Here is a 27,515-nt window from a genome sequence, read left to right on the forward strand (position 1 = left end):
CGCAAGCCGTTTTAAGAACAGCCCCTGAGATTTCTTACGAGGATTTCCTCACCGAGTTTAAAAGTGTTTTTGAAAAAGGCACCGGAGCGGAGGCAGAGGCCCACAGATTGTTGAATTTGAAGCAGGGGAGGCGGAGTTTTCGGTCGAGTTCTGGACCTTGGCTGAAGAAACGGGGTGGGGGCAGTTGGCATTGATAAGTACCCTTTTGAATAATATTTGTGATGAATTAAAAAAAGAACTGGTGATGAGGGATGTTCCTAAAACCCTTTCTGATGTGATTACACTAATCAGAAAGGGTGAAGATAGATGAGCACATACGGGTGCGTCGGGGAACCGGAAACTACATTTCCCAGAAGCCTCCGGGTTGCATGGAGATGACGTCAGGAGGAGGCGCGATCAGCGGCAATCAAGTATTGGACAGCATGGAGGAGAGTGAACAGCCCATGCAACTGGGCCACTCCAGACTGTCGCCCGAGGAGTGGCACCGTCGGTGGAGGGCCGGTGAGTGGTTTTATTGTGGCCGCAAGGGCCATATTGCCACGGATTGCCCGGCGCGGCCAAAAGACAGCGCCCGCCAGTAGTGAGGAGTGTACGGGTGGGCGAGGTCTCCTGTCCTCAGTCTCCTCCTCGTCTCATGGTTGCAGCCAAGTTAACGATTCGGCTTGAGACTCATTCTCTTGACGCTCTGATTGATTCTGGGGCAGAACAGAATTTTATTGATGCCTCGCTGGTGCTTAAATTAGGTTTTAGCCCGGAGCCTCTGTCACATTCACTCCAAGTCACAGCCCTTAGTGGTCAGCGTCTCCCGGACATTACTCTTGTCACTGAACCTGCTTCCCTGCCTCTTTCCGGCAATCATTCTGAAGTCATACAGTTTTATGTCTTTAAAGCCCCACTCACACCGCTAGTCTTAGGCTACCCCTGGCTACGTCAACATAACCCTATGATCGATTGGAGGAAAGAAAGTATTTCGGGGTGGGGGGAAAAGTGTCACATGTCCTGTTTAAAAGCCGCCACCCCCGCCATGAACCCACCAACCAATTCAGCAATCTCCGAACCGCCAGATCTGTCCTCTGTGCCGTCTGTTTATCACGACCTGGCACAGGTGTTTTGTAAGGATAAGGCACGCTCCCTTCCCCCTCACCAGCCGTACGACTGTGGGATTGACCTCCTCCCAAGCGCACCACTCCCCGCGTTCGAGCTTCTCCAGGGGGCCACTATCTTCTCAAAGCTGGACCTGTGCAACGCCTACCATCTGGTGAGAATAAGGGAGGGGGATGAGTGGAAAACGGCTTTCAATACTCACCTGGGCCATTTCGAATATCCTGTAATGCCTTTTGGTCTCACCAATGCACCAGCTAGGTTTCAGGCTCTCGTGAACGACGTTCTCCGGGATTTCATTGACCACTTCGTTTTCGTCTACTTGGATGACATCCTCACCTTCTCCCGCTCCGTCACCAAACACCAACGCCATGTCAGGCAAGTCTTTCAGCATCTCCTTGAGAATCGTCTCTTTGTTAAAGCGGAGAAGTGTGAGTTTCATGTCTCAACTTTTTCCTTCCTGGGCCACATCATCAACCAAGGTAACCTCAAAACTGATCCCGCAAAGGTTCAAGCCGTTGTTGACTGGCCGACCCCCTCTAACCGTAAAAAGCTTCAAAGCTTTCTGGGGTTCACGATCTTCTATCGTCGCTTTATTCGCGACTACAGTAAACTTGCCCTGCCTCTGACCCGTCTCACTTCTCCCAAGGTTCCCTTCTGTTGGGATGAACCGGCTCAACAAGCATTCACTCATCTGAAGGACCGCTTTGCCTCGGCGCCCATTCTCGTCCTCAACCTGCAGTTTGTTGTAGAGGTGTACGCTTCGGACGCTGGAGTGGGGGCGGTGCTTTCCCAGCAGCAAGGTGGTAAGCTTCACCCCTGTGCCTACTTTTCACGCCGTCTCACCTCCGCAGAGAGCAACTATGATGTGGGAGACCGAGAGCTACTAGCCATCAAGCTAGCTCTGGAGGAGCTGCCCAGCCGTTTGTGGTCTGGACCAATCACAAGAACCTGGAGTACATTCGATCGGCAAAGCGCCTCAAGGCCAGGCAAGCCAGGTGGGCCCTGTTTTTTACTAGATTCCAGTTCACAATCACTTACAGACCCGGTTCCCGTAATGTCAAGCCAGACGCCCTCTCACGCCAATTCGCCGACTCCGAAGATGCAGCTCGGGACTCTCCCATTCTACCGCCCACCTGTGTAATTGGGGCTCTGACCTGGGAGATCGAGTCGGCTATTAGAGAGGCTCAACAGACAGAACCAGACCCCGGAACGGGACCTCCAGGGTTGCTCTTCATACCCTCCTCAGTAAGGTCACAAGTGTTACATTGGGCTCATACTGTCAGATTCACCTGCCACCCGGGGGTCCACCGCACTATTACCTTCCTTCAATTTTTCACCTGGTGGCCTTCCCTCGCTAAAGATGTCCGCGAGTATATTTCCGAATGCTCGACCTGCGCTCAAAAGAAGAGGGTCCATCAACCACCCTCTGGCCTCCTCAAACCTCTGCCGACTCCGAGCCGCCCTTGGTCACACATCGCTATTGACTTCATCACTGGTCTGCATGTCTCGTCAGGTAACTCTGTCATTCTCACCATTGTGGACTGTTTCTCCAAAGCTGCTCATTTTGTCACCCTCCCTAAGCTTCCCACTGCTCTAGAGACCGCCCGGCTACTAACTAACCACATTTTTTGCCTCCATGGAATCCCCTTGGACATTGTGTCTGACAGAGGACCGCAGTTTACGTGTCTGGAAGGAGTTCTGCAGTGCCCTCGGAGCTCAGGTCAGTCTCTCCACTGGTTTCCACCCACAGACCAATGGTCAAACTGAGCGTGCCAACCAGGAGCCCGAAGCAGCTCTCCGGTGCCTGGTGTCCACTAACCAGTCAACTTGGAGCGAGCAACTGCCATGGATTGAGTATGCTCATAACAGCCTTACCCCCTCCGCCACCGGTGTGTCCCCTTTCGAGGCATCCCTGGGCTATCAACCGCCACTCTTCCCAGCCGTCAAAGGTGAGCACTTTGTTCCCTCTGTCCAACAGCATCTTCGGAGGTGTCGGCGTGCCTGGAGAGCGACTTGGGCCGCCCTTCTCCGCACAGTGGAACGCAACAAGCACCCAGCGTATCGCTACCGGACCCCTGCTCCCACCTACACACCTGGACAAAAGGTTTGGCTGTCTACCAGGTTTATCCCACTCAGGTCTGAATCCAAGAAACTGTCTCCCACTCTCATCGGTCCCTTTGAAGTCGACTCTATGATTAACCCTGTCTCTGTCCGTCTTAAACTGCCCCGGAATATGAAAATCCATAACACCTTTCATGTGTCACAAGTGAAGCCTTGCCTCTCTAGTCCTCTGCAGTGTTGGGTAAGTTACTTTAAAAAAGTAATGAATTACTAATTACTTAGTCAATACTGTATTTAAAATACTTATCTAATTACTGTGTCAGAAAGTTAACTTAATTACTAAATATGTAATTTAACTAAATACTTCTTAAGATCCCTATAAACCTTGAGTAGGCAAACAATAGAAATTAAACTCTTTAAATAATAAATACATTTTTTTTAAAGACGGAGACTCTACAGTACGCAGCGGTAGCATCTCTTCCACAATGTAGCCTGCAATCATTTTTTTAAGCTCACCTTCAGACGCTTTCTGTGCTGCTGAAGTAAAATCAAGTTTTGCCTGCTTAGCAGGAGTTGCCCCGGTGTTATCCATGGATGATGAACAAGGATCACTCAGAAGTGTTCGTCTATGCTCTCGTGTCAGGCGCTTCAGTAGATTACTCGTGCTATTAACAGCGGCCGATAGTTTTCTCCCCAGGACATAGCTTACATATTACTGTAATATTCTTGTCTGCTTGTTTCAGAAAAGTGAAGAGACGGGAATATGTCCATTTCAAAAAACAGCCACTCGCTTCAGCCGAGTCCGACATCTTCGCTTTAGAATACGACTATACAGCCAACTGGCGTGAAATGACGTGCACCTGCACTGCAACAATGTTAAAGCAGCAGAGTTTACTTCTACGTTTAGAAGATAAATTATTGAAATTAAATAATGATATTCAGCAAGTTTAATTATTTTACAATGTAACACAAGTACATTGTAAGTAACTGTAATTAAAATACCTAAAAATGAACAGTAATTAGTTACTCTACTTTTTCAGTGGAAAAGTAATTTAATTACAATAATGCGTTACTGTCATAGCCAGGCGGATCAGCTGCACGCTGATCAGCACGCTCTGTTTCTCTCTCTCTTCCTCTCTCTCTCCTCTTCTCTCTCGCCGGGGCGGAACTCACTGTGGGTTCACGCCCTCAGGAGATGAGACACCTGGGTCTCATTAAGATGATCAGCATTTAAGCCAGGAGGTGACTGCTGTTCATCGCTGGATCGTTGTCTACCACGCGTTAGTGAAGCCAAGCTACTGCAAGTTGAGTTAAGTGTGTTTCCTTTGTGCGTTGTATTTAACCCCGTCTCCCTGTCTACAAAGCTCCCTGGATTTTCCCCCCGTGTGATTCCCGAGTGGCAAGCGTTGGAGTGAGAGCCAGTGATCGTGTGTGTGGATGATCTGAAGAACGCGTACTTTTCCCCTGGACTTCCATTGAGCCCCTTTTCCCTCACACAGCAGTACATAGCACTCCCCCACCCCCCACCCCCCGCACCTTCTTGTATAAACACCTGGTGAATTGTAAATAAATCTTTCTTGTGTGCATCTGAGCCTGGAGTCCTGCGCTTGAGTCCTCCTCCAAACCATAACAACAATTTTGGCCACATTATGAATTTTGTCTTATATACTGCAATGTTTATAATTGAGCTATTTGTTATATTTTGAAACGTTGTAATATATTGTATTATTTAATTTAGCTAAGTTAGTTACTGTTCTTACTGTCTTGAAGCAAGTGTAACCGCATAATTTCCTCAGGGATTAATAAAGTATTCACCACATTGGTGGTGGTCAGAGGGCCCGGTGGCACCAGTGTCTGGCAGCCTCGCTTCTGTCAGTGCGCCCCAGGGCAGCTGTGGCTACAATGTAGCTTGCCGTCACCAGTGTGTGTATGTGTGTGTGTGAATGGGTGGATGACTGAACATGTAAAGTGCTTTGGGGTCCTTAGGGACCAAGTAAAGCGCTATACAAATACAGGCCATTTTACAGTATTCTAATTCTGAAGCTGAACGATGCTACAGGCAGCATTACAATCTTCTCAGCATCACAGCTTCTCCAGACCCTTTCACATCTGTCACATGTGCTCAGGGTGAACGTGCACTCATCCGTGAAAAGCACAGGGCACCACTGGTGGAGCTGCCAATTCTGGTATTCTATGACAAATGCCAATATGGCTCATGGTACTAGTAGTGACACGAACCCTAGCTACATGCAAAACGTATATGTCCGAAAAGACATGGACAGAAAAATACGCCTGTGGCCCACACCTATAAAACCTGAGGATTGTCTCACTGTTGCCCCTCTAGTGAATCTAGTGATCTATCTAGTGATTTCATTAACACCAAAGCAGCTGAAAGTGATTAACAACCCCCTCTGGTACTTAACTGAGAAGAACAATAGAAGAAGTTTATGAAGTTTAAATGATATGATACTATACTATGATTAAGAAATTTTAGTAATTTTTTTTTAGCAGTGTATTTAGCCATGTTTTTTAAAAGAAATGTTATCAAAATCGGTTAAATTCTGCATCAGCACCCGGCAGTGCTTGAATTGGAATAACCCCACAAATAAGATCTTTAATTTCAGTTTAGGTTGCACCAATAGAGCACTTAATTGTGGTGTAATATACATATATATATTGCCTGTCCTGTCTGGAAGTGTAGCAGTCAGGGTTGTTGTCTGAAGGCCAAACTAAATGCCCAACAGATTTATTTTCCAAAGTCTACCATTACGGCTTTTGCTATACTGGTCCACTTGATACTCATATTTAATTAGATTTTTATTAGGTTTTTAACAATTATAAGTTATTACAATCAGAATGCAAAAGACCAGGGCACGGAAATAAAGAAAGAAAGAGAAGTTGGGGAGAAAGTAGGCAAAAGGAGAGGGAGAGAAAAACAGAGAAGAGAGAGAAAAAACACTGAAAATCTGCTTTACCACCTGCTGAAAAAAAAAACAAGCAAAAAACAACACAGCATGGAAACCACGGCAACAACCAACATATGCATAAATAGCGGTAAATAATAAATATTAAATGCTACTGAGCAGCACACAGTATTAATGATACATGACACATAATGTGTGTCTGTGAATACCTGTTTGTACACCTGTGTGAGCTGAGCCCCGGGCCAAATAGACCTGAGGGCTCCCCACCCCCAGCAACGGCCCAACAAAGCCAAGGGGGCCCGGCCCAGCCAAGCTGCTGTCGGGAATGATCCACTACGCATTTGAGCACCCAGTCCCAGAGAACCACCAATGCACCAGCGGGTGGGGGCACCAGCCGGACCCGCAGCAGTAGTGAAGCCCACCAGCCCAGACCCCGACCAGAGGGCCAGTTCCTCCTCCCAGCCCACTACCCCAGACGGCGAACAGAGAACGGGTTTTAAGATTTGTGCTTTGATTTAAGCAAGTTCTCCTTTGCGCTCCAGTAAAATAGCTCGAAATCCTATTCTTGGTTATGCCCCCTGCCAAATGTGCAGCCATAGTAATTCCTCCCATTTAATGAAGTGCTTGTCATTTATTTCAGTTGGGAGTCTTTGAAATAGCTATAATAACCAGGTAAAGATGATCAACTTGAGATATGAAACTTAATAAAACTTAATTAAATTCTATCTCCTAATGTAATTCCCAGTTTTCTGTTTTTTTAAGTCAATTAATTTAATTAATTTAATTCAACTCCACTCAACAAATGAACGCACACAAATGATGCATTTTTTATAGTTTGGCTTTTTCTCATATAGATGACATCTGACAATTTCAATATTTACTATTTCTGCTCTATATCCCACTCTCAGTCTGAACTAGCATATGATGCATTTCCTGTATATTTAGTATAATCAGATTTAATTTAATTAAACTCTAAACAACTTGAAAAGAAAAAAATGACATTTTATTCACTTCTTTGCTGACGTTTGCTGCACTGCTGCAGATTTTACTGGATAAAGATGAAAAACATTTACTCACTGGACCAGTGAACTTGCAGGAGGCAAAGTCACTGCAGCCACCATTTGGCTCTTCAGTACATCTGGAGAGCAGACAGAAAAACAGCCTGATGTCACGTCCCCAAAAGTAAACATCTCACGTTGATTTAATGAAGGCAACAAGAAAGCCAGAAAAAAAAACTTATTTAAGACAAAGATGAAAGGCCACACTGACCTGTTAATGGGACTGCAGGAGTAGCCATCTCCCTGGTAATCACTTCGGCAGGTGCAGTTGACGACGAGTCCCGTCTGGTTGCAGTCCGCATTCACATGGCAGCCGCCGTTGTACTCGGAGCAAAGGTCTGGAGCTGCAGAGTGTTTTTAAGAAAACTGTCATCTGATTCATTATAAATGCTGGCTCAGTTTAGGGTAAGCATCAGCTCGCCACATGTGCAACATCTGGAGCCTGAAACAAATGTGAACTGTTTTGATGCTTTTCTACAGCAACCACATTATCAATGAGAACAGGAGTGCCACTGAGGAGAGAAAACAAATCTGATACTGAAAAACTAGAAGGATGAAAATATTTTAAGAAAAACAAACTGTCACAGAGCTCTTTCTTAAAATGCTTCAAAAACAGTTTGATTAATTCTGCCAGTCTGCTAATGTGCACAACAAGAACATTTACAGAAAGAATGACAGGTTACTGTAGTCAAAGAAAATAATAAGGGATGAAAACTATAAATGAAAAGGGACTATGGCAACAGTAGGGCCAAAAAAAATATATTTATGCTTTTAAAAAATTACTGAAACAATTGATTTTTTACAATCTTTGTTATTTTGATTAGAAGGGAGGCCAAAACCTGTTTGGGGTGGGGCGGGGCACACCACCATTTTCTTTTTTGTATGCTGGAAAACTCTGGATTGTAAGGTTAATCAAGTGTTGACCAGTATTGTAATGAATCACATGGACGCTTATCACTTGCACATGCTCAAATGTTGGACAAGCTAATTAAACTGATTTAATTAGACCCCCTGGTTCACTGCCAGGGAGGCTAATCTTCCTCTAATCTAAGGGCTGAACTGGGCTCCTGTACTGCAATGCCAGGGTTAATAAGTTACAAATCAGCCATCAAAGATTAACAGGTGAATATACTTTGTCTCTTCTCCACCAACACATTCCTGGTTCTGTTATCTTTTAATCAGAGATAAATTACTATCACCGGAGCCTTCAAAGTTAATTCATTGAAGCCATTTAAATGCACCAAGTATTTACTGTACCAGCTCAGAAGAGACGATCCAAGCACAGGACGCAGCAGGGTAACAGTTAAAAATCAAGATTATTGATCCAGACTGAGGTCAGCTAATTAAAGAAACAAAACACGAGAGGAACAAGGGGATACACAAAGAAGACACCTAGGACTAGAAGGAAACAAAACAATATATCAAGAATACTAACAGAAAGTTAGAACAGCTGACTGGGAAGAATTCAACACAATCTAATAGGAAATAAAGGGAAACTGGGGCATACATTTACAGAGGTGAGTAGCTGGTGTGCAAGAAAACTTGTGGGAACTAGAATCAAGGGTGGAAGTTAATAAAATAAAAAAAGAACTGTGGAATGGCTGCTGTTTATGTTGTATGACGCTGATGATGTCATGCTGTTTCGGGTTGTATTAGAAAAAGTAAAACATTGTCACAGCGTAGCAGAAACAACAGTGGATGTGACACAACCACCAATCTCGACCGATCCCTGATAGGTTGATGAGTGGTTGTTAGGTGATCATATCCCTAATTTCCTTCGGGATTAATAAAGTATTCTGATTCTGATTCTGATATGCTGCACTTTTTGGTGTAGTATCTGATCATCCTTGTGATTTGAACACTGCAGTTACTCATAAATTACAACCAAGTGGTATTAAAACCTGAAAAATTCAATGAAATTCAGGTTTATTTACCTCAAGTACCTTGAGGCAACTGGCATCAACAGTTGCCTAAAGGGACTTTATGAGGTAAAGACCCTACAGTGTTCAGGAGAAAACCCTGACAATCGAACAATTATTAATTATTGGAACCACAGCTGGACCCGGATGATCAAAACTTACCAGAGCTTCCTCTTACTTCTGTGACTACAAAGCACTCTAATCTCTTCTCTTATTGCGTGACCACCATTAGGATGATGTGTGCTTTTAAACAATGGACAACACTCACGTGGCTCTGGAGTGCAGAAGGTGCCATTCCCCTGGAATCCCGATTTACACAGACAACCAACACCTTGCACACAGTCAGCCTGAGCGTGGCACTGCCGGCACTCCTCTGGGATTGAGCCTAGAAAGGCAGACGGGGGATTTATCTCAGTAGAAGATAACAAGTCAAATCAAGTCAAGTCAAAGTTTATTTATATAGCACATTTAAAAGACTAGTGTACATCAAAGTGCTTCACAATAAAACCACAGTGCGGGCAGAACAAAGAACAAATAGTACAATTATACTTAAAATTGCATTTACATGGTGTAAGGCAGGCCGAATGAAAGTCAAACTAATTTGTTTCAAAAGCTAAGTTAAACAAGTGTGTTTTTAAACGGGATTTGAATGATTGAATTGATTCCGAAGTACGGATTTCGACTGGGAGATTATTCCAGAGTCTAGGGGCAGCGATGGCAAATGCACGCTCACCTCTGGTTTTTAAACGAGACCTTGGTTGTATTAGGAGCAGTTGGCTGGAGGATCTTAGTGCTCTCTTTGGGTTGTACGGATAGAGACGATCAGTTAAGTAGCTAGGGGCCAAGTTATTTAGAATTTTAAAAGTGAGCAGAAGGATTTTGAAATCAATGCGATATTTGACGGGAAGCCAGTGTAGGTTAGCGAGGACGGGGTGATGTGCTCATGCTTTCTAGTGCCGATTAAGAGGCGTGCTGCCGCATTTTGGACTATTGCAGGCACTGAAGGAGGGAAACTTGGAGGCCCAGGTAAAGAGAGTTACAATAATCCAATAAGGAGTGATGAAGGCATGGATACGTTTTTCAAGTTCTTTATGTGGTAAATAGGGCTTAGCTAACAAGAGTAAACACAGCTTCAAGATAAAACTCACAGGTTTATTTAAGGAATGTTTTTGTGAGACCAACCTAGAAACTTTCAGAAAACAAAAGCATTCAACATGGATCCAGAATCCTCATTTTGTTTGCATAGACCATTTGCACTTGGACTTCCACTGTCTCAAAGTGGTCTCTTAAATTTGAATTTCGTTAAGAGCAAGAGGACAAGGTCTCAGGGATCCAAATCCAAAGTAGATCTTAATCTGAGTGAAGACTGTGTTGCCATCATTTCCTGGCATGATGGCACAACATCACACTTCAGGTAGTTTGCAGCGAATGTTCTTCAGATGCCTCAGGTGTTACAGGAAAAAAAAGAAAACAAATGACACTCATATTCCTGCACTGGAAGCGAACTGCACCCAAATTTGAGGGGTTTTCTGTGTTCTCCAAAAGTTGATTCTGTTCATCTGGACGTAGCGTTTTCTGGGAGAAACGTTTCGTTACTCATCCAAGTGACTTCTTCAGTCTCAGCTGACTGCAGGTTTCCCCAATCTTATAAACAGTACATTTGCATAATGACTGAAACCCACTGAAGGAACAATGGGCTGTGAGGCCAGTTCCTTAATCATAATTATGCAAATTCTCATGACCATTGATCAACAACCACTGACCAAAGACCACTGATCAATGGCCATGAGTACCATTCACAGAGAGTTGGGGAATGGCTGCAATCACAGCATTGTAAGATGGCGAAAGATGTACCCTTAGGCCCCCTCCTCGATTCAGAGATGGTCTTTCCCTTTTCACGTAAATGGCCTCCTTGACTCCACGCTCAAACCAGCGTTCTTCCCTGTCCAGGATGTGTACATCCTCATCCTTGAAAGAGTGTCCACTGGCCTGTAGGTGTAAATAGACTGCCGAGTCCTGGCCTGACGAGGTAGCTCTTCTGTGTTGTGCCATCCGCTTCGCCAGAGGTTGTTTGGTTTCCCCGATGTATAAATCCTGGCAATCCTCCTGGCACTTAACAGCGTACACTATGTTACTCTGTTTGTGGTGGGGAGACCCGATTCTTGGGGTGGACCAATTTTTGGCGCAGCGTGTTTTGGGGTTTAAAAGCCACAGAGACGCGGTGTTTCGAAAAAAATGCATTTCAACTGTTCCGGTACTCCTGACACATATGGGATCACTACAGGTTTTTGCTTGGGCAGCAGTTGTCCTTCTCTCCTAGATCGGCTGGAGCTTTCTTTAGGTGCCTTTCCAGCTTTGATAAAACTCCAGCTGGGATAACCACATTTACTCAGGGCCTTCTTGATGTGCTGTTCTTCTGCCTCCCTGGCAGCTGTGTCAGTGGGGATGGTGTTCGCTCTGTGTTGTAGCGTCCTGATGACACCCAGTTTGTGCTCCAGTGGATGATGAGAGTCAAATCTTAGATACTGATCCGTATGTGTAGGTTTACGGTACACGTCAGCTTTTAGATATCCCCCATTACTGATGGAAATCTCACAGTCTAAGAAGGCTAACCTGCCACTTTTCATATCCTCCCTGGTGAATTTGATGTGTCGGTCCACCGAGTTAATGTGATCCGTGAAATGTAGTACGTCCTGAGATTTGATTCTCACACGGACTACAGGAACCACCTAAGATTCAGCCTCAGATGCAGACAAAACAGGATTACTCCTAAAAGTCTGCAAAAGAGCTCTTCAGTTAAAGGCTTCCGGGCAACAAAAATCCTCCAGAAGGCACAGCATCAGTTGCTTAATGAACGGGTGAGGCAAACAAACTTTACCATCGACATGCTAAAATCTCAAGAGGAGGGGATCCGACAGAGACTGACAACGCTTTTAGATGAGAATACTCTTAAAAAGGTGTTTGACTTTACTGAGAAGGCTCGTCTAGCTCAGCACAAGAAGTCTAAGACCAGGCAACAAAGGAAGTTTGACTTACTTGTTGTACGTCAGAAACCACCGCAAAATACGGAGAGTGTCCTCAGTGGCCAAAAGAGACAAGGATGCAACACAGAGGATGTGGACAAGTGGGTGAAGAATCTGTCTGACAGACAGCTCACCCAAACAGAGAAAAACATCCTTGCTAAAGGGTTGAATTTTGCTGTCACACCGAGACAAATCCCGCTAGTGGAGCTGATCACAGCCACAGAAACAGCAATTCGTAACAACAATATTGCAGAAGTGGAAGCAGAGCAACTACGGACGAAAGTTTCGGCCTGTCTCAGCAATGCAAAGCCCCCAGCATCCAACATCACCATGGAGGAGAGGAAGGCACTCACATCACTTAGTGATGACAACAACATTATCATCCTTCCGGCAGACAAAGGGTAGGTGCACAGTATTGCTAAACCAGAAAGACTATCATGAGAAGATTTTGTCACTACTCAGTGATGAAAATACTTATGAGCCCCTGAAACGAGACCAGGGAAGTGGCTACAGGAAGAGGGTGATAGACTGTCTGAAGCAGTTAGAACAAGACAAGGCTATTGACCGGACCTCATATCACAGGCTATACCCAGGGGAATCTACACCAAGTCTGTATGGTTTGCCGAAAATACATAAACAGGGTGCACCTTTAAGACCGATTGTCTGTATGATCAACTCGGTCACCTATAACATCTCCAAGTTTCTGGCTTCGATCCTCAACCCGCTGGTGGGCAGCTCTGAACACCACATCCAGAACACCCTGGATTTTATTGAGAAGGTGAGAGATGTCATTATGGAGGCAGATGAAACCTTGGTCTCGTACGACGTTACATCTCTCTTCACTTGCATCCCAGTTACGGAAGCATTGGAGGTAGTTCGTAAGAGATTACAGGATGACACCAACCTCAGCAACAGGACCACTCTCAGCTTTGACCAAGTGTGTTTGCTTTTGGAACTGTGTCTTCATTCCACCTACTTCACATACAAGGGTCAGTTCTACAGGCAGAAACATGGGTGTGCCATGGGCTCCCCAGTTTCACCCATCGTGGCCAATTTGTACATGGAAGAAGTGGAAAAGAGGGCTCTGCTATCCTACCCTGGAACACCACCAAGTCATTGGTTCAGGTATGTGGATGCCAGTTCCTTAATTATGATTAAGGAACTGGCCTCACAGCCCATTGTTCCTTCAGTGGGCTGGTTTCAGTCATTATGCAAATGTACTGTTCATAAGATTGGGGAAACCTGCAGTCAGCTGAGACTGAAGAAGTCACTTGGATGAGTGACGAAACGTTTCTCCCAGAAAACGCTACGTCCAGATGAACAGAATCAACTTTTGGAGATTTATTTTCCTGGACGATTGAGAATGCATCAAGAGGTTTTCTGTGTTTTTTAATGGGCAGTCTTAAGTAAAAAAAAAAAAAACATGGTTGGAATTATGTTGATGTCAAACACTGAAATAGATTATTTAACATGATTATCCATGCACTCAAACATCATGCATTTATTAAACTGTCTTTGCATCTAAATAAACGATAAATACATTGAAAACAAAAAACAGGAGGAGGTTGGCAATGTTTTTGACCACAAAGGTAGTCTCACAGGAAGAACCACTGGTCCCTGCTGACCTGCAGCCTCTCCATTGTGAGGTGGAGGTTTGGACAAGGACAAAAAGAGGTGCAGTTGGCTACGGGCTAGCATATCTCCAGAGACGAGTACAGAAGCTACTGAAAGAGAGCCGAAGCTAAAAATCAAATTACATCTCAAGCACACACTGCCAAAAGTGGAACAGGTAGTAGATGCTGGGGGATCTGGAGACAAAGGAAGCTGCAGCTGTTCATGATCCTTTCACATCATGACTTTAAGCTCCTCTTTATAAATCTTACTGATGAAAGTCTGGCTCAAGACGACCTAAACAGCGAATAAGTTTTGGCTATAAATGAAAGGGCTGTGCTCGTTTTATAACACAAGACAGAACAGACCAGAAGAGCTTTGTAGCAAAGATAAAAGCAACAAGTCATTGCTGTATCTCATTATCTTCTTAACTGTTAAAAGCCAAAAACCTAACTGAAACTAAAATGAGTCACTCAGATGTGGTTTTCATCGTATCTCATCGCTGTTTGGCTGGAACAGAGAAAAACTGGTTAAAATGTTGAGGATAGCCCTAAGTTTTTTTTAGTTTAACAAGCTCTTTAAAGTGGAGAACAGTTATAGCAGATGGGTGGAGCTTCTGAGATAACCATTAGGGACAATTTCCCCCCTAAATGACAACATACACCGATGAGGCATAACCTAATGACCTTTTTCTTTTGCTGCCAAAACAGCCCTGACCCATCAAGACTTGAACCCCTGTGCTGTGGTTATCAGAGAGATCTGGGAAATTGGAGGCAAAATCAACACCTCAAACTCGTTGCTCTGCTCCTCAGGCAGGCAGCGCACATTATCCTGCTGAACCATTTACTGTTTCCGTGAAAGGGTCTACATGGTCTGCAGCAGTGCTTAGGTAGGTGGGACGTAACAAAGTAGCATCCACATGAAGGTCAAGACCTAAGGATTCCCAGCAGAACATTGCCCAAAGCATTACACTTCCTCCAGAGGCTTAACTTTGTCCCATAGTCCATAGTGTGTGATTCATCAGGCCAAGGCACCTTCTTTCATTGCTCTGTGGTCCAGGTCTGATGCTCTCATGTGCATTGTTGATGCTTTTGGTGGTGGACAGGGGTCACCAAGGGCATCCTGACTGGTCTGCAGCCCAATGTGCAACAAACTGTGATGAACTGTTTATCCTGATATCTTTCTGTCAGAACCAGAACAAACTTTTTCTGCAGGATAGGTTACAGTAGCATCTGTTGGATCAGAAAACACAAGTCAGCCTTCGCTCCCCATGTGCATCAGTGAGTCTTGGCTGCCCATGACCCTATAACTGTTTCGCCACTGCAGACCAGGAACACCCAACAAGAGCTGCTCTGATGCAGTCGGCTACCCGGCACAGTTTTTCAAACTCACCCAAGTTTTTACACTTTTCCATTTTTCCTGCTTCTAACAGATGAACTGTGAGGACAAAATGTGCACTTTATCCTGAATATAGTCCACCCACTAACAGGTGCCATGATGAAGAGATAATAAGTGTTATTCATTGTATCTGTCCACCAGACAATGGTGGTCCCCATCTTTAAGAAGGGGGACCGGAGGGTGTGTTCCAACTACAGGGGGATCACACTCCTCAGCCTCCCTGGGAAAGTCTATGCCAGGGTGCTGGAAAGGAGAGTTCGTCCGCTAGTCGAACCTCGGATACAGGAGGAACAATGCGGTTTTCGTCCTGGTCGCGGAACACTGGACCAGCTCTTTATCCTCTCAAGGATACTTGAGGGTGCATGGGAGTTTGCCCAACCAGTCTACATGTGTTTTGTGGACTTGGAGAAGGCATTCGACCGTGTCCCTCGGGGTGTCCTGTGGGAGGTGTTGCGGGAGTATGGGGTGTCTGTCCCATTGCTACGGGCCATTCAATCCCTATACAACCGTTGCAAGAGCTTGGTTCGCATTGCCGGCAATAAGTCGGACTCGTTCCCGGTGGGTGATGGGCTCCGCCAGGGCTGCCCTTTATCACCGGTTCTGTTCATAATTTTTATGGACAGGATTTCTAGGCGCAGCCAAGTGGCGGAGGGCTTTCGCTTTGGTGGCCTCAGAATCTCATCTCTGATTTTTGCGGATGATGTGGTTCTGTTGGCTACATCAGGTGAGGGCCTCCAGCTCGCACTGGAACGGTTCGCAGCCGAGTGTGAAGCAGCGGGAATGAGGATCAGCACCTCCAAATCTGAGGCCATGGTTCTCAGCCGGAAAAGGGTGGAGTGCCCACTCCGGGTCGGGGATGAGTTCCTGCCCCAAGTGGAGGAGTTCAAGTATCTCGGGGTCTTGTTTGCAAGTGATGGGAGAAGGGAGCTGGAGATCGACAGACGGATTGGGGCTGCAGCTGCAGTAATGCGGATGCTGCACCGGTCCGTCGTGGTGAAGAGGGAGCTGAGTGTAAAAGCGAAGCTTTCTTTCTAGGTGACGAGGTGAGCGAAGGTAAGTAAGGAGGAGCGAAGGTAAGCGGAAGTGACGGTCAAGGTAAGCGATTCATGTTGTAACTGACGTCAGACGCCGGAGATTTTGGCGGAAAATTAAAGCAAATGGTAGTTTAGATTTGAACAAATTTCTTTAAGCTTCAGTATTACCAAATACACTTATCAATTGTCTCATAACTAACAATATTTGTCTAAATAATCTCCAACACCCTGGAGAACAACAGGGAGAGTTTAGAGGCTCTCCAAGATTATATTGATCAGTGCTTTCAGGATCTCGTGATGAAGAAGGCCCAGAGTGCAGCTTCCCCGGCCAAATCTGAGACGCCGTCGTCGAAAAGACAACGCCCAGCAGATTCCCCCGGCACAACATCGCCAGCTGGCAAAGATATTGCCGACATACTGGAGTCAATCGACAAGCGATTGTCCAGTTTCGACGCAAGGCTGTCCCTGGTGGAGATTCTTCACCGGGAATTTAAATGCTTGCGAGAATCCCTGGAGTTCAGCCAGCAGCAAGTGGAAATGCTCGCTGCTGAAAATGCCACGCTAAGGGAGTCGGTGAAATCTCTCACAGAAAATGTTACTCAGCTCAATAGAGAAAATAAAAAAATAAAAGAAACGGTTATTGATCTACAAGCTCGTAGCATACGTGATAATCTAGTATTTTCTGGTATTCCAGAAGCCGCTGGAGAGGACGCGGAGACCACGGTAAAAAGCTTCATCCAAACCCACCTGAAGCTGCCGGAGGACACGGTGAAGAACATCGTTTTCGATAGGGTGCATCGCCTCGGCCCCATTCGAGCTACGGCCGGGAGACCACGTCCTATCGTGGCCAAATTCGGCCACTTCAAACAAAAGCAACATGTGAAAAGCCGCGGCAGGGAATTAAAAGGAACGGACTTCAGCGTGAACGATCAGTTCCCCAAAGAGATCCTGGAACGACGCAGGGTCCTTTTCCCAATTCGACGCGGCTTCATCCAGAAAGGCTCCCGCGCTGTCATCGCTGTGGACCGGCTGTACGTGGACGGACAGCTCCACCGCGACCCCAACATCACTCCGTGGCTGTATTAACTTCAGACCAGATAAGAATCCGCTACACCCTTTCCCTATCCACTCACACTAACTTGCATTAACATCTGTTTAACTTACCGGTATCAAATCGCATCTTAAGTGTGATTTCATAGCAGTATTAACACCGTCACTCTCCGTCAGTGATTTAATTGGAATGTTTACGTTTTCTTTTTACTCTTCTCGTTTTTTTTTTTTTTTGTTTTTTTTTCTTTTTCTTCTCTCTTTTCCCCCTCTTGTTTTTATGCTGCTCACCCTCGTCCTTGGTTTCTTTCTTTATTTCTTTCACTGCTTCGATCACCTGCTTCCACACTCATCCACAAACAACATCATTTATTTCGACACTTACTCACTGCACAATCACGCACAGTCATGCGCTCAACGGCAGCACATTTACATCAGTCAGACAGCGCACACAGACCTACAGGATACACACACTTAAGCCAAGCATACTCATATTAGTAAATATGCAAACACATAGTCAGACTCAGGGAGCATCTCGCCACACATTTTTTCTCTCTCTCCCTCTCCTTATTTATGAACAAGTGATGTATTCTCTCCACCTGTCTAAGCGACACACACAGAGTACACCCCTAGTTATGTACAGACATCTATGGGTGCACTAAGATTCGTTACATGGAATGTAAATGGAGCTGGCTCCAGAGAAAAGAGGTTGAAAATATTTAACCAACTCAAAAAACTACAGGCAGATGTTGTCCTTTTACAAGAGACCCACAGACCTCTTAGAGGTTTGAATGAACTTAAAACACCTGAGTTTCCTAATGTGTTCTCAGCTTGTTATAATTCTAGACAAAGGGGAGTAGCAATTTTAATCCATAAAAAAATTAATTTCACAGTACTCGATACAGTTATAGATCCAGAGGGCAGATTCTTAATCATTAAACTATCTATACTTGATAAAAAGCTATGTATTGTAAGTGTATATGGTCCAAATGTTGATGATCCCTCATTCTTTCACGGTTTTTTCAGTGCACTCTCTGAACACTTAGATGGCACACTTGTGCTTGGAGGCGACCTCAACCTTGGACTGAATGAAGAAATGGATAGGCTCAATACAGCAGGAACTCAGCGTAATTGGCAGTCCACAAATATAATCAAACAGTATATGAGCGACTTTGGTCTTTGCGATGCATGGCGCTCCCTTCACCCCACCAGTAAGGAATATACTTTTTTTTCACATGTTCATCACTCCTACTCTCGTCTAGATTATTTTTTGGTCAGCAGCTCACTGCTGAGTGACATTTCAGACACTGAGATTCACCCTATAGCTGTCAGCGATCATGCTCCTGTATCTTTAACACTAATGCACAAGAATAATACTATGCCAAGTAAAAACTGGAGATTTAATACATCACTGCTTAAAGATGAAGACTTTATTAAATATTTTAAAAAAGAGTGGACTTCATATTTAGACTTTAATGACACTCCCGGAACATCAGCTTCTGTTTTATGGGAAGCAGGGAAAGCTGTGATGAGAGGTAAAATAATTTCTTTCTCATCACATAAAAAGAAAAAAGAAAACAAAAATATTCAGGAATTGGAAAAAAACATCAACTAGAAGAAGCCTACGCGTCCCACCAAGATCAGGAAACATTGAACAAAATACGCAAAACAAAACTAGAATTAAATGAGATAATTGATAGAAAAACAAAATTCTTAGTACAAAGACTACGCTTACAAAATTATGAACATAGTAATAAATCCGGTCAATTTCTAGCAAACCAGCTAAAAATAAATAAAGAAAAAACAACTATATGTGCTGTTCAAGATTCATCTGGGAACACAATATATGAACCGAAACAAATAAACAACATTTTCAGGGATTTCTATAAAACGTTGTATTCACCACAAATAAACCCATCTAAAAAGGAAATTGATCAATTTTTAGACAACATAACTCTCCCAAAATTATTAGAAGCTCAAGCAATGGCACTGGATTCGCCACTGACATCAGGTGAACTCCAGGAAGCCCTGATAAGTATGTCCAATAATAAGGCTCCAGGTCCAGACGGCTTTCCTGCAGAATTCTACAAAGAATTCTGGACCATTCTAGCACCAGTTTTTTACAGAACGTTGTTAGAAATCAAAGAAAAGGGCAGACTTCCATCAAATATGAATTCTGCAAACATCAATCTCCTGCTAAAACCAGGCAAAGACCCTGTATATCCCTCAAGCTATCGTCCAATATCCCTTATTAATGTAGACCTCAAAATAATCTGCAAAGCTCTCTCGAAGAGACTAGAGAAAATAACCCCCCTCTTAATTCATCCTGACCAAACTGGTTTCATAAAAGGTAGGCACTCATCAACAAATACACGTAGATTACTTAATTTGATAGACTACTCATACAGTAAAAACCTTGAAACTACAATATTTTCCTTAGATGCAGAAAAAGCGTTTGACAGAGTTAACTGGAAATTTCTATTTGCAACTTTACACAAATTTGGTTTTGGATCTTCTTTCATCAACTGGTTAAAAATATTATATAATTCCCCAACAGCTTGTGTCAGAACAAATGACCAGACATCCTCCAGCTTATGTCTCCTGAGGGGCACCAGGCAGGGATGCCCACTCTCCCCTTCACTGTTTGCAATTTTTATCGAACCACTAGCAGCAGCAATTAGACAGAATTCAGCAATTAAGGGCATAAAATGCAAGAACGTGGAACATAAAATCAGCCTTTATGCTGATGATGTGTTACTCTTTCTCCAAAATTCACAAACCAATATCTCTGGGGTGATTGAATTGATAAACTCTTTTGCAAGAATATCAGATTACTCAATTAACTGGTCAAAATCTACAGTCCTTCCTATTAATTGCTGCTTCCATAATTCCTCTTCTACTCCACTGCAATCGGGAAATATAAAATATTTAGGTATTAATATTTCTCCCAAGCTTGCAGATCTAACTAAATTAAACCATACCCCACTTTTAAAGAAAGTAGAAGGTGATCTGGCTAGAAGGAAATGTCTACCCATATCACTCATGGGAAGGGTTGCTGCTATAAAAATGATGGTATTACCAAAAATAAATTATTTATTCTCAATGATCCCAACTAAACCGCCGCAAGATTGGTTCAGATCTCTAGATTCATATATGTCCAAATTCCTTTGGAAAAATAAGCCCCCACGTATAAGCTTAAAAACACTACAAAAGACCAAGGATAAAGGAGGATTAGAACTACCTAACTTTCAGCACTACTTCTTAGCCAACAGGCTTCAGTTTATCTCAGGATGGCTAAAACATACCCTTTTAGATGAACCTTGGCTAGATGTAGAACAAGCACTTTGCAATAATCTAGAGATTTCAGATCTACCATTTATCAGCTCAAACATCCAACGACATGAATGCTTCAAAAGCATCAACATCAGCTCTTCTCTGACAGCATGGTGGGAGTTTCTGAAGTTGACAGAGTCTTCATTAATCCCATGCAAACGTACACCTATCTGGAACAACCCTGACATATTACAAAACAATAATATGATAAACTTTTCAGATTGGAATGGTAAAGGAATCAAATATGTAGAACATATACTAGAAGGAACAGAATTTATTTCATTTGACAGACTAGTTACACAATATGGGATCAACAAGAAAAGATTTTTAGAATATCAACAAATTAAATCCATAATAAAAAAGAAATTTAAACCGGGTCAAGTTGAACTACAAACACCACCAAGTGTGGTTCAATTTTTTACTCTTAAAACCCCCAAATTACTATCCAAAATATACAGAATGCTTTCTAAAATAGATGAATCAATATCACTTCCTATTGCAAAATGGGAAGCGGATTTATCAGTTAACTTAGACCAAAACTTCTGGTCTCAGATTTGCTTAAAAACCTTTCATCTAATGAAAAATCCCAGTCTTCAATTAATTCAATACAAAATACTACATAGAGTGCACTATACAGGTCATCGGATGTTCAAGATGGGCTTTGCATCTACCAACAACTGCTCACACTGCCAAACCAATTCACCGGACAATTATATCCATGCTCTTTGGTTCTGTCCACCAGTTCAGAAGTTTTGGCGCGAGATATGTGAAGACTTATCAAAGTGTCTGAAATGTAACATTCCAACTTCCCCCTTAGTGTGTTTGTTGGGCAGCTTAGATAATGTCACTTCAGAAAAGAATATAGCCCATATGGTTTTCACTGCCCTATGCATAGCCAAGAAAACGGTCCTCATGAACTGGAAAAATAAAAACAATCTTAATTCTAACCAATATAGAAATTATCTATTAGATTACATTAGTCTTGATACAGCCTCTGCCACCACATCAGATCAATCGCTCTGGGCTCCTCTGATCAGCTCCATCACCTAGTGGGGGTGGGGGGTCATATTTTGGTCTCGCCTTCACTGTTGTGATTGGTGTGGGGGTAGGGTCAGGCTTAGGGCGTCGGGGGGTTCCTCGGGAGCATCTTCCTTGGGGGGCTCAACCCGGGGTAGCGGTCATGGCCAATTAGGGGCTCTGTTGGCTCTTGGGTGACGGTTTCCTCGTAGCTACGTGCAGCGGGGCTAGGGGAGGGTCTGTGCTGACGGACGGGGGTTACTGACCTGGTAGCCTGGCTGCCCCTGGGTGGGTCCGGGACGGGCGTGAGGTTCTGGGGGCGCTCCGGCTCTGGCCTGGGGCCCTGGCCGGGCCTCGGGGGCCTGGGTCCTGGTTGGTGTGTTGCCGGGGTTGTGGGCCGGTGGGTATATGGGGGCCCGCCACTGGCGCGGGGTGCCGCCGGTGCGCCGAGCCACCTGGGGGGCTCTTCAACTGGTGGGGGGGGGGGGTTGTCACATCTTGCAGGAGCTTTCCTCTCTCAGGAACTCTCTCTGCAAGAGGGGGAGATACAGGAGAGGTGGAGGAAGATCTCAGCCTGGGCGTCTATTGTCTTATGTAGTCTGGAAGATGAGTGGATGATGGGGTGGGTGCAGTTTTCTCTGTGGTGGGGTTGGGTGGACTGCCCCGGGCTCTGTGGGGCCGGGCGGCGCCGCTGCACTGGGCCCCGGTTCGGATGGGCCTGGGCCCCCCTTCCCTGGCGGGTCGCGGAGTATGGGGGTGCCTACTGGGGTCAGCGGGGGAGCTGGCCCCAGGGAGGGGTCAATTGCCCCTCCCTTCCTTCCCTCCCCATCTCCAGCTGCCTCCCTCTTCCCGCTCCACCACAACCACCCACACATGCAGGGCCTTGGAGTGGGGGTGTGTCACCAGGGTGCAGAGGGGGTAACCCCCCCCTCTGTCCCCTTCTGGCTGCCTCTGCCTCAATTTTATCCCGCAACTTAGACATTCACATTACTCACACTCTCATTACACATACATATAGGATCTTGGGGGTGGGCACGCTACACGGAATCTCAATTACCATCAGGGTGTACACCTCACCCCTGGCGTCGTTGCCCACCTCTCAATTTTAAATACACGTAGACATTGAGGGCTAGCAGGAGGGACTATGCGCTTACCTGCTGCTCTCTGGCAGGTAGCTCCATGCCCTCCTGGGTTTTAAATGCACCTTAGAACACACATACATCAACACTACAATGAGCGGGTGGAGGGAGGTTAGGAGTCTTCTCTCACCCTCGTTCTCTGCGGTCTGCTGGAGCAGGGGGGCTAGGAGGAGGAGTTGGCCGTCCGACTGGGGTCCGGAATGTGGGGCCTCCCTGCTGCTGCGGAGTCGGGGCGGTCTGCTTCTCCCCACCGCAGGGAAAAAGGGTAACACAACCTGGGTCTGGGTGCAGTTCCCCCCTCCAGGGGCAAGGGTACCTAGACCCGGTTTGTAGAGTACGCTTGGGGAGTGTGATTGTGTGTACAGCGTCTCTTTATGTCTGTCTCCACGTTGGTTAAGTGTGGAGTAAGTGCATATGAGAGCATGAGGGTGGGAATGGATGTTTGTATCTGTGTGTGCCTGTATGTCTGTGTCCATATGTCAGGTTGGGTATCAGACGCCACCTCTCTGAGGACAGCTCAGGCCCTCCAAGGTTTGGAGGCCTATCTCCCCCCACCACTTCCCCTGCCGGGGGCGGACTCCCTCAGACATCGGTGCGTTGGTGGTTCTTTGTGTCCGGGGGTGGGCGTCCGGGTGCACACCGGCTCACTCCTTGGCGGCTGCTTATCGGGGCCTGGAGCCTGGGGCTCGCTTGGGCCACTTCGGAGGTGGGGTGCCCCCGGCCTCTCGGCCTGGGGCTCGGTCATTCAGGCACAGCTGGCTGCCGGCGGAGCTCACGGGCACGTCGCTGCAACCCCCCCTGGCTTCTGCTCCGTGGCTGCTGGGTGACCCCTCATCTGGGACTCTCCTCAGCTCTTTCTGGGACAGTGGCACGGCTGCCCCTCTGTTGGTCTTCCTTGGTCTCTTGTGTTCTGGGGGCCTCTGGATGTCTGGAGTTTTGATCTCCTCCATACCTGCTTCATGCCCTGGAGGACGGGGCAGTGGCCCCCCACACCCTCTAGCAGATCATTACATGAGGGAACCTTTTAAGAAAACAAGCGCGTCCATGCTCACAGGTGTACACACGGGTGATCACACACACAAATTACACCCTTTTTGGCTCCTACCTCAATGCACACTGTGCTGTCGATCTTACGTGCTGCACAATAATGTTTAATATTTAGTATTTACTGTCATATTCCCATATATCATTGTGATGTTGTTTATTGTATTACTCTCGTTTTCTTCTGCTTGTTTTCTTTTTTCTTTCTCAACAGGTGATCCAGGTGATCGATACATGTATTTATTTATTTATTTATTTATTTTTTTTTGCTTATTCTGTTTTTTGCCCTTTTCCCCCGTCCCTCTTCTCAACTGTTTTTCTTTCCCTCTTTCTTTCTCCCTTTTCTTTCCCCCAGTCAAGTCTGTCCCGTATTCAGCAAGTGAAAATAAAATAAAGAATAAAAGGTGAATCAAATGGACCATTACGGCAAAGCTGGGATGGTCAATTTGGTAAAGAAAATCCGTTGGGCATCTTTCTTCGCCTTTAGACAATAATTCTGATGGCAAAAGAGCCAAACGGGACAGGCAAAAAAAAAAAAAAAAAAAGCGAAGCTCTCAATTTACCGGTTGATCTACGTCCCTACCCTCACCTGTGGCCACGAGCTGTGGGTAGTGACCGAAAGAACGAGATCGCGGATACAAGCGGCAGAAATGAGCTTCCTCCGAAGGGTGGCTGGCCTCTCCCTTAGAGATAGGGTGAGAAGTTCGGCCAGAGTAGAGAGTAGAGCCGCTGCTGCTCCATATCGAAAGGAGCCAGCTGAGGTGGTTCGGGCATCTGACAAGGATGCTCCCTGGGCGCCTCCTGGGTGAGGTGTTCCAGGCATGTCCCACCGGGAGGAGGCCACGCGGCAGACCCAGGACACACTGGAGAGATTATATCTCTCGGCTGGCCTGGGAACGCCTTGGTGTTCCCCCGGATAAGCTGGAGGAGGTGGCTGGGGAGAGGGAGGTCTGGGCCTTTTTGCTTAGGCTGCTGCCCCCGCGACCCGGCCTCGGATAAAGCGGAGGAAGATGGATGGATGGATGGCATTATATCTGTCAGTGGTCATAATGTTATGCCTGACCTGTGTACAAAGCCATGAAGATAGTCTGCTCATACAGTAGGTATTACAGGCACTCACCTCATTATTTGCAACTCCGACCTTATTTAAAGTAAATATTTACCACTGTAACAGTATACATGATAAAATAAAAGAAAGCACCTCAGATTCATTGTTTTATAATAACTTGGTTAAGGTTTAAAATGACCACGGGCTTGGTTTAGGGATAATTTAACCATGCCTTAATGGTTACCAAGGTATCCATCTGTTTAAAAAAATTGTGAGCTTTATTTAAGAAATAATAAACAAAAATCATACATTTGTAGGATGTTTTAGAATTTTTACAACCTCAGTACCAACCAGTGGCTCTTTTCATGAGCTTTGTTGACCATTAAAACCCAATCAGAGTCTCATATCTTTGTACATTCAAGAAGAAATCTCACCTATTTTGTTCTGGCAGCGATCGCCCTCCCAGCCCGGCTTGCAGATACACTGTCCAGATCCTCCAATGCCATCATTGCACCTTCCCTGGTTCCTGCAGGAACAGGCTGAGAGAGACAAACAAGACACTTGACACATTTTCTAGTCCAACACTGATGTGAGAACAGGCAGGTTATTTCAGGCGTCCAGACTTCCTGCAGTTGTAGTTTGGCTCTGTCTGTGATCTGTAATTATGTGACTTCGATGGTTTTGATGACCTGTGGCTTTGTCCGTTTAATCATCAGTACAGCTGTAAGAGTCATAGTTCAAAGTTATCTACTGCTCCCCCAATGCAGTTTAAATGGACCTTACATGTTCATTTTCAGCTCTATGTTTTTATTGTTAAACTGATACCAGGCCTTGTTGCAGCCCCTCAGTTCATCCACTGTCTAAAACAAGTTGATTTAGCTCCTCTTACTTTAAGCCAGCTTTCTTCTGATTGGCTCTAACTCACAAACAGAAGGTTTAAAAATGGTGGAGTTTCTGTGCTCACCAGTTGTCCCCTTCCTTTGACATGAGGCAGAGCCAAAAGTAGGAAAAACTGTGAAATGAGCATTTAGAGCAGCCTGAAGCCTGAGCTTTGGGCTCACATCTGGATTATGTTTTATATGAGCAACATTATTTTTAAAATATAAAAAATGAAAAGCAGATAAGGTCCACTTCATAAATCACACAGCATAAATCTAATTTTTGTCATATTTCTTATTTTAATATTATGCTTTTGATTTTATTTATGCTCCAAGGATCTATGTTGGTGAGCTGTCTGTGAACCTGAGTCACATTTGCAGCCTGAGTCTGACAGAGGAGAACAAATCAGCGTTATAGATAACATCCTCTCTACCAGAGAAGCTGACACCATCAGAGCTTAACAATTATCAACCAGCTGTTCTCACGTCGCATGTGAAGAAGGTACTGGAAACACCAGTTTTGGCTCACCTGAGACCACAGGTGGAAACATCTATTGATCCTCTGCAGTTTGTACACCAATCAAATCTGGGAGTGGATGATTCAATCATCTTCATGCTGCAGAGAACCTACTCCCAAACTGGAGAGTAACAGCTGCACAGTGAGGATACTTTCTATGATTTATCAAGTCAATTTGAAATGATTCAGCTGCTGCTTCTGAGAGAGAAGCTCCTGAAAATATCAGTGAACACGTCCACCATCTCATGGATTACTGACTACCTGACAGTCAGTCTTCAATATGTTAGAATGGCATAGCTCCGTCAGATTTGGTGGTTACAATGTAGCTTGCCATCACCAGTGTGTGAATGGGTGGATGACTGAATGTAGTGTAAAGCACTTTGGGGTCCATAGGGACTAAGTAAAGCGCTATACAAATAAAGGCCATTTAGCATCAAGGATGGCTACATGGCCCATGTCTATCCTGGGACAGGATGTCGATGTGGTGGAGGAGTATAAGTAGCCGAGCATCCACATGAAAAACAGACTAAACTGGAAGGCTGTATACAAGAAGGGGTGAGCAAGCTCTTCAACATGTGCAGAAACATAATGGATATTTTCTATCAGTCAGCTGTGAGAAACATCAGAGCTGGTAAGAGATGGTCACTGCACCAGCTGTTATCCATAATGGATAATCCTGGCCACCCTCTGCACTGCTTACTAGGAGGCAGCGGAGCATCTTCCCCAAAAGACTGATTCAGCTCTGCTGCCACAAGAACAGAGACAGGAAAGCTTCATGTTGTCACCATCTTTAATACAATATATCATCTTTTAGGCTGAGAGACATCTGTCAGATATAATTATTAGTATTATTATTATTGTTAATAATACTAATATTTTAATTGCTGTAACACACATGAATTAATAATCATGGGTTAATTAAATATTACATAAATGCTGTTTTTTTCATCAAAAGTTTCATTGTTTTTTATAAGAGCTGTTATGCAACAGCTTCACTTTAACTAAAGCTGCAGAGTGCTCTTTGTAGACCTCAATCTGCTCTGGATGAACTGAGCAACCGTGGCGACGTGTTTTGTTCCTGCTGTGACGAACAGTTTCAAATCGACTCCAGCTCTAACTGACACCTCTGCTGTCTCCTCCAAAGCGAGGACACACCTGTGTTCCTCTGTGGAGAAGCACTGAGTGGAGTTGGATTTAATAAAGACTGTTAAACTCAAACAGGCAAAGATGAGCAGCCGTATCCACATTTAAAGAAAAACAAAAAAATCTGCTCTGGTGGTTTGGCTCTAAGCGAAGACAGCTGGCAGGTTTGTCCTGAGCTGGAAACACACCCAGCTGTGTGATGGTGAGTGTGGAGCGTTGC

The 27,515-nt window shown here is 45.0% G+C and overlaps 1 protein-coding gene across 1 annotated transcript in view; it reads right to left on the minus strand.

Moving 5' to 3' along the window:
* stab1 (stabilin 1) overlaps positions 1 to 27,515 on the minus strand; it is a 170,758-nt gene that overhangs the window by 49,424 nt on the left and 93,819 nt on the right. Inside the window, exons 57-60 of the mRNA XM_087840890.1 lie at positions 25,192 to 25,296; positions 9,335 to 9,451; positions 7,359 to 7,491; positions 7,167 to 7,227 (exon numbers count right to left, since the gene is read on the minus strand). Of these exons, the coding sequence (XP_087697016.1) occupies positions 7,167 to 7,227; positions 7,359 to 7,491; positions 9,335 to 9,451; positions 25,192 to 25,296 (416 nt within the window). The remainder of the gene's footprint in view (positions 1 to 7,166; positions 7,228 to 7,358; positions 7,492 to 9,334; positions 9,452 to 25,191; positions 25,297 to 27,515) is intronic.

Source organism: Neolamprologus brichardi, chromosome 5 (genome assembly GCF_056152115.1).
Source record: "Neolamprologus brichardi isolate AB-2024 chromosome 5, ASM5615211v1, whole genome shotgun sequence".
In the NCBI taxonomy this organism is placed as follows: domain Eukaryota; kingdom Metazoa; phylum Chordata; class Actinopteri; order Cichliformes; family Cichlidae; genus Neolamprologus; species Neolamprologus brichardi.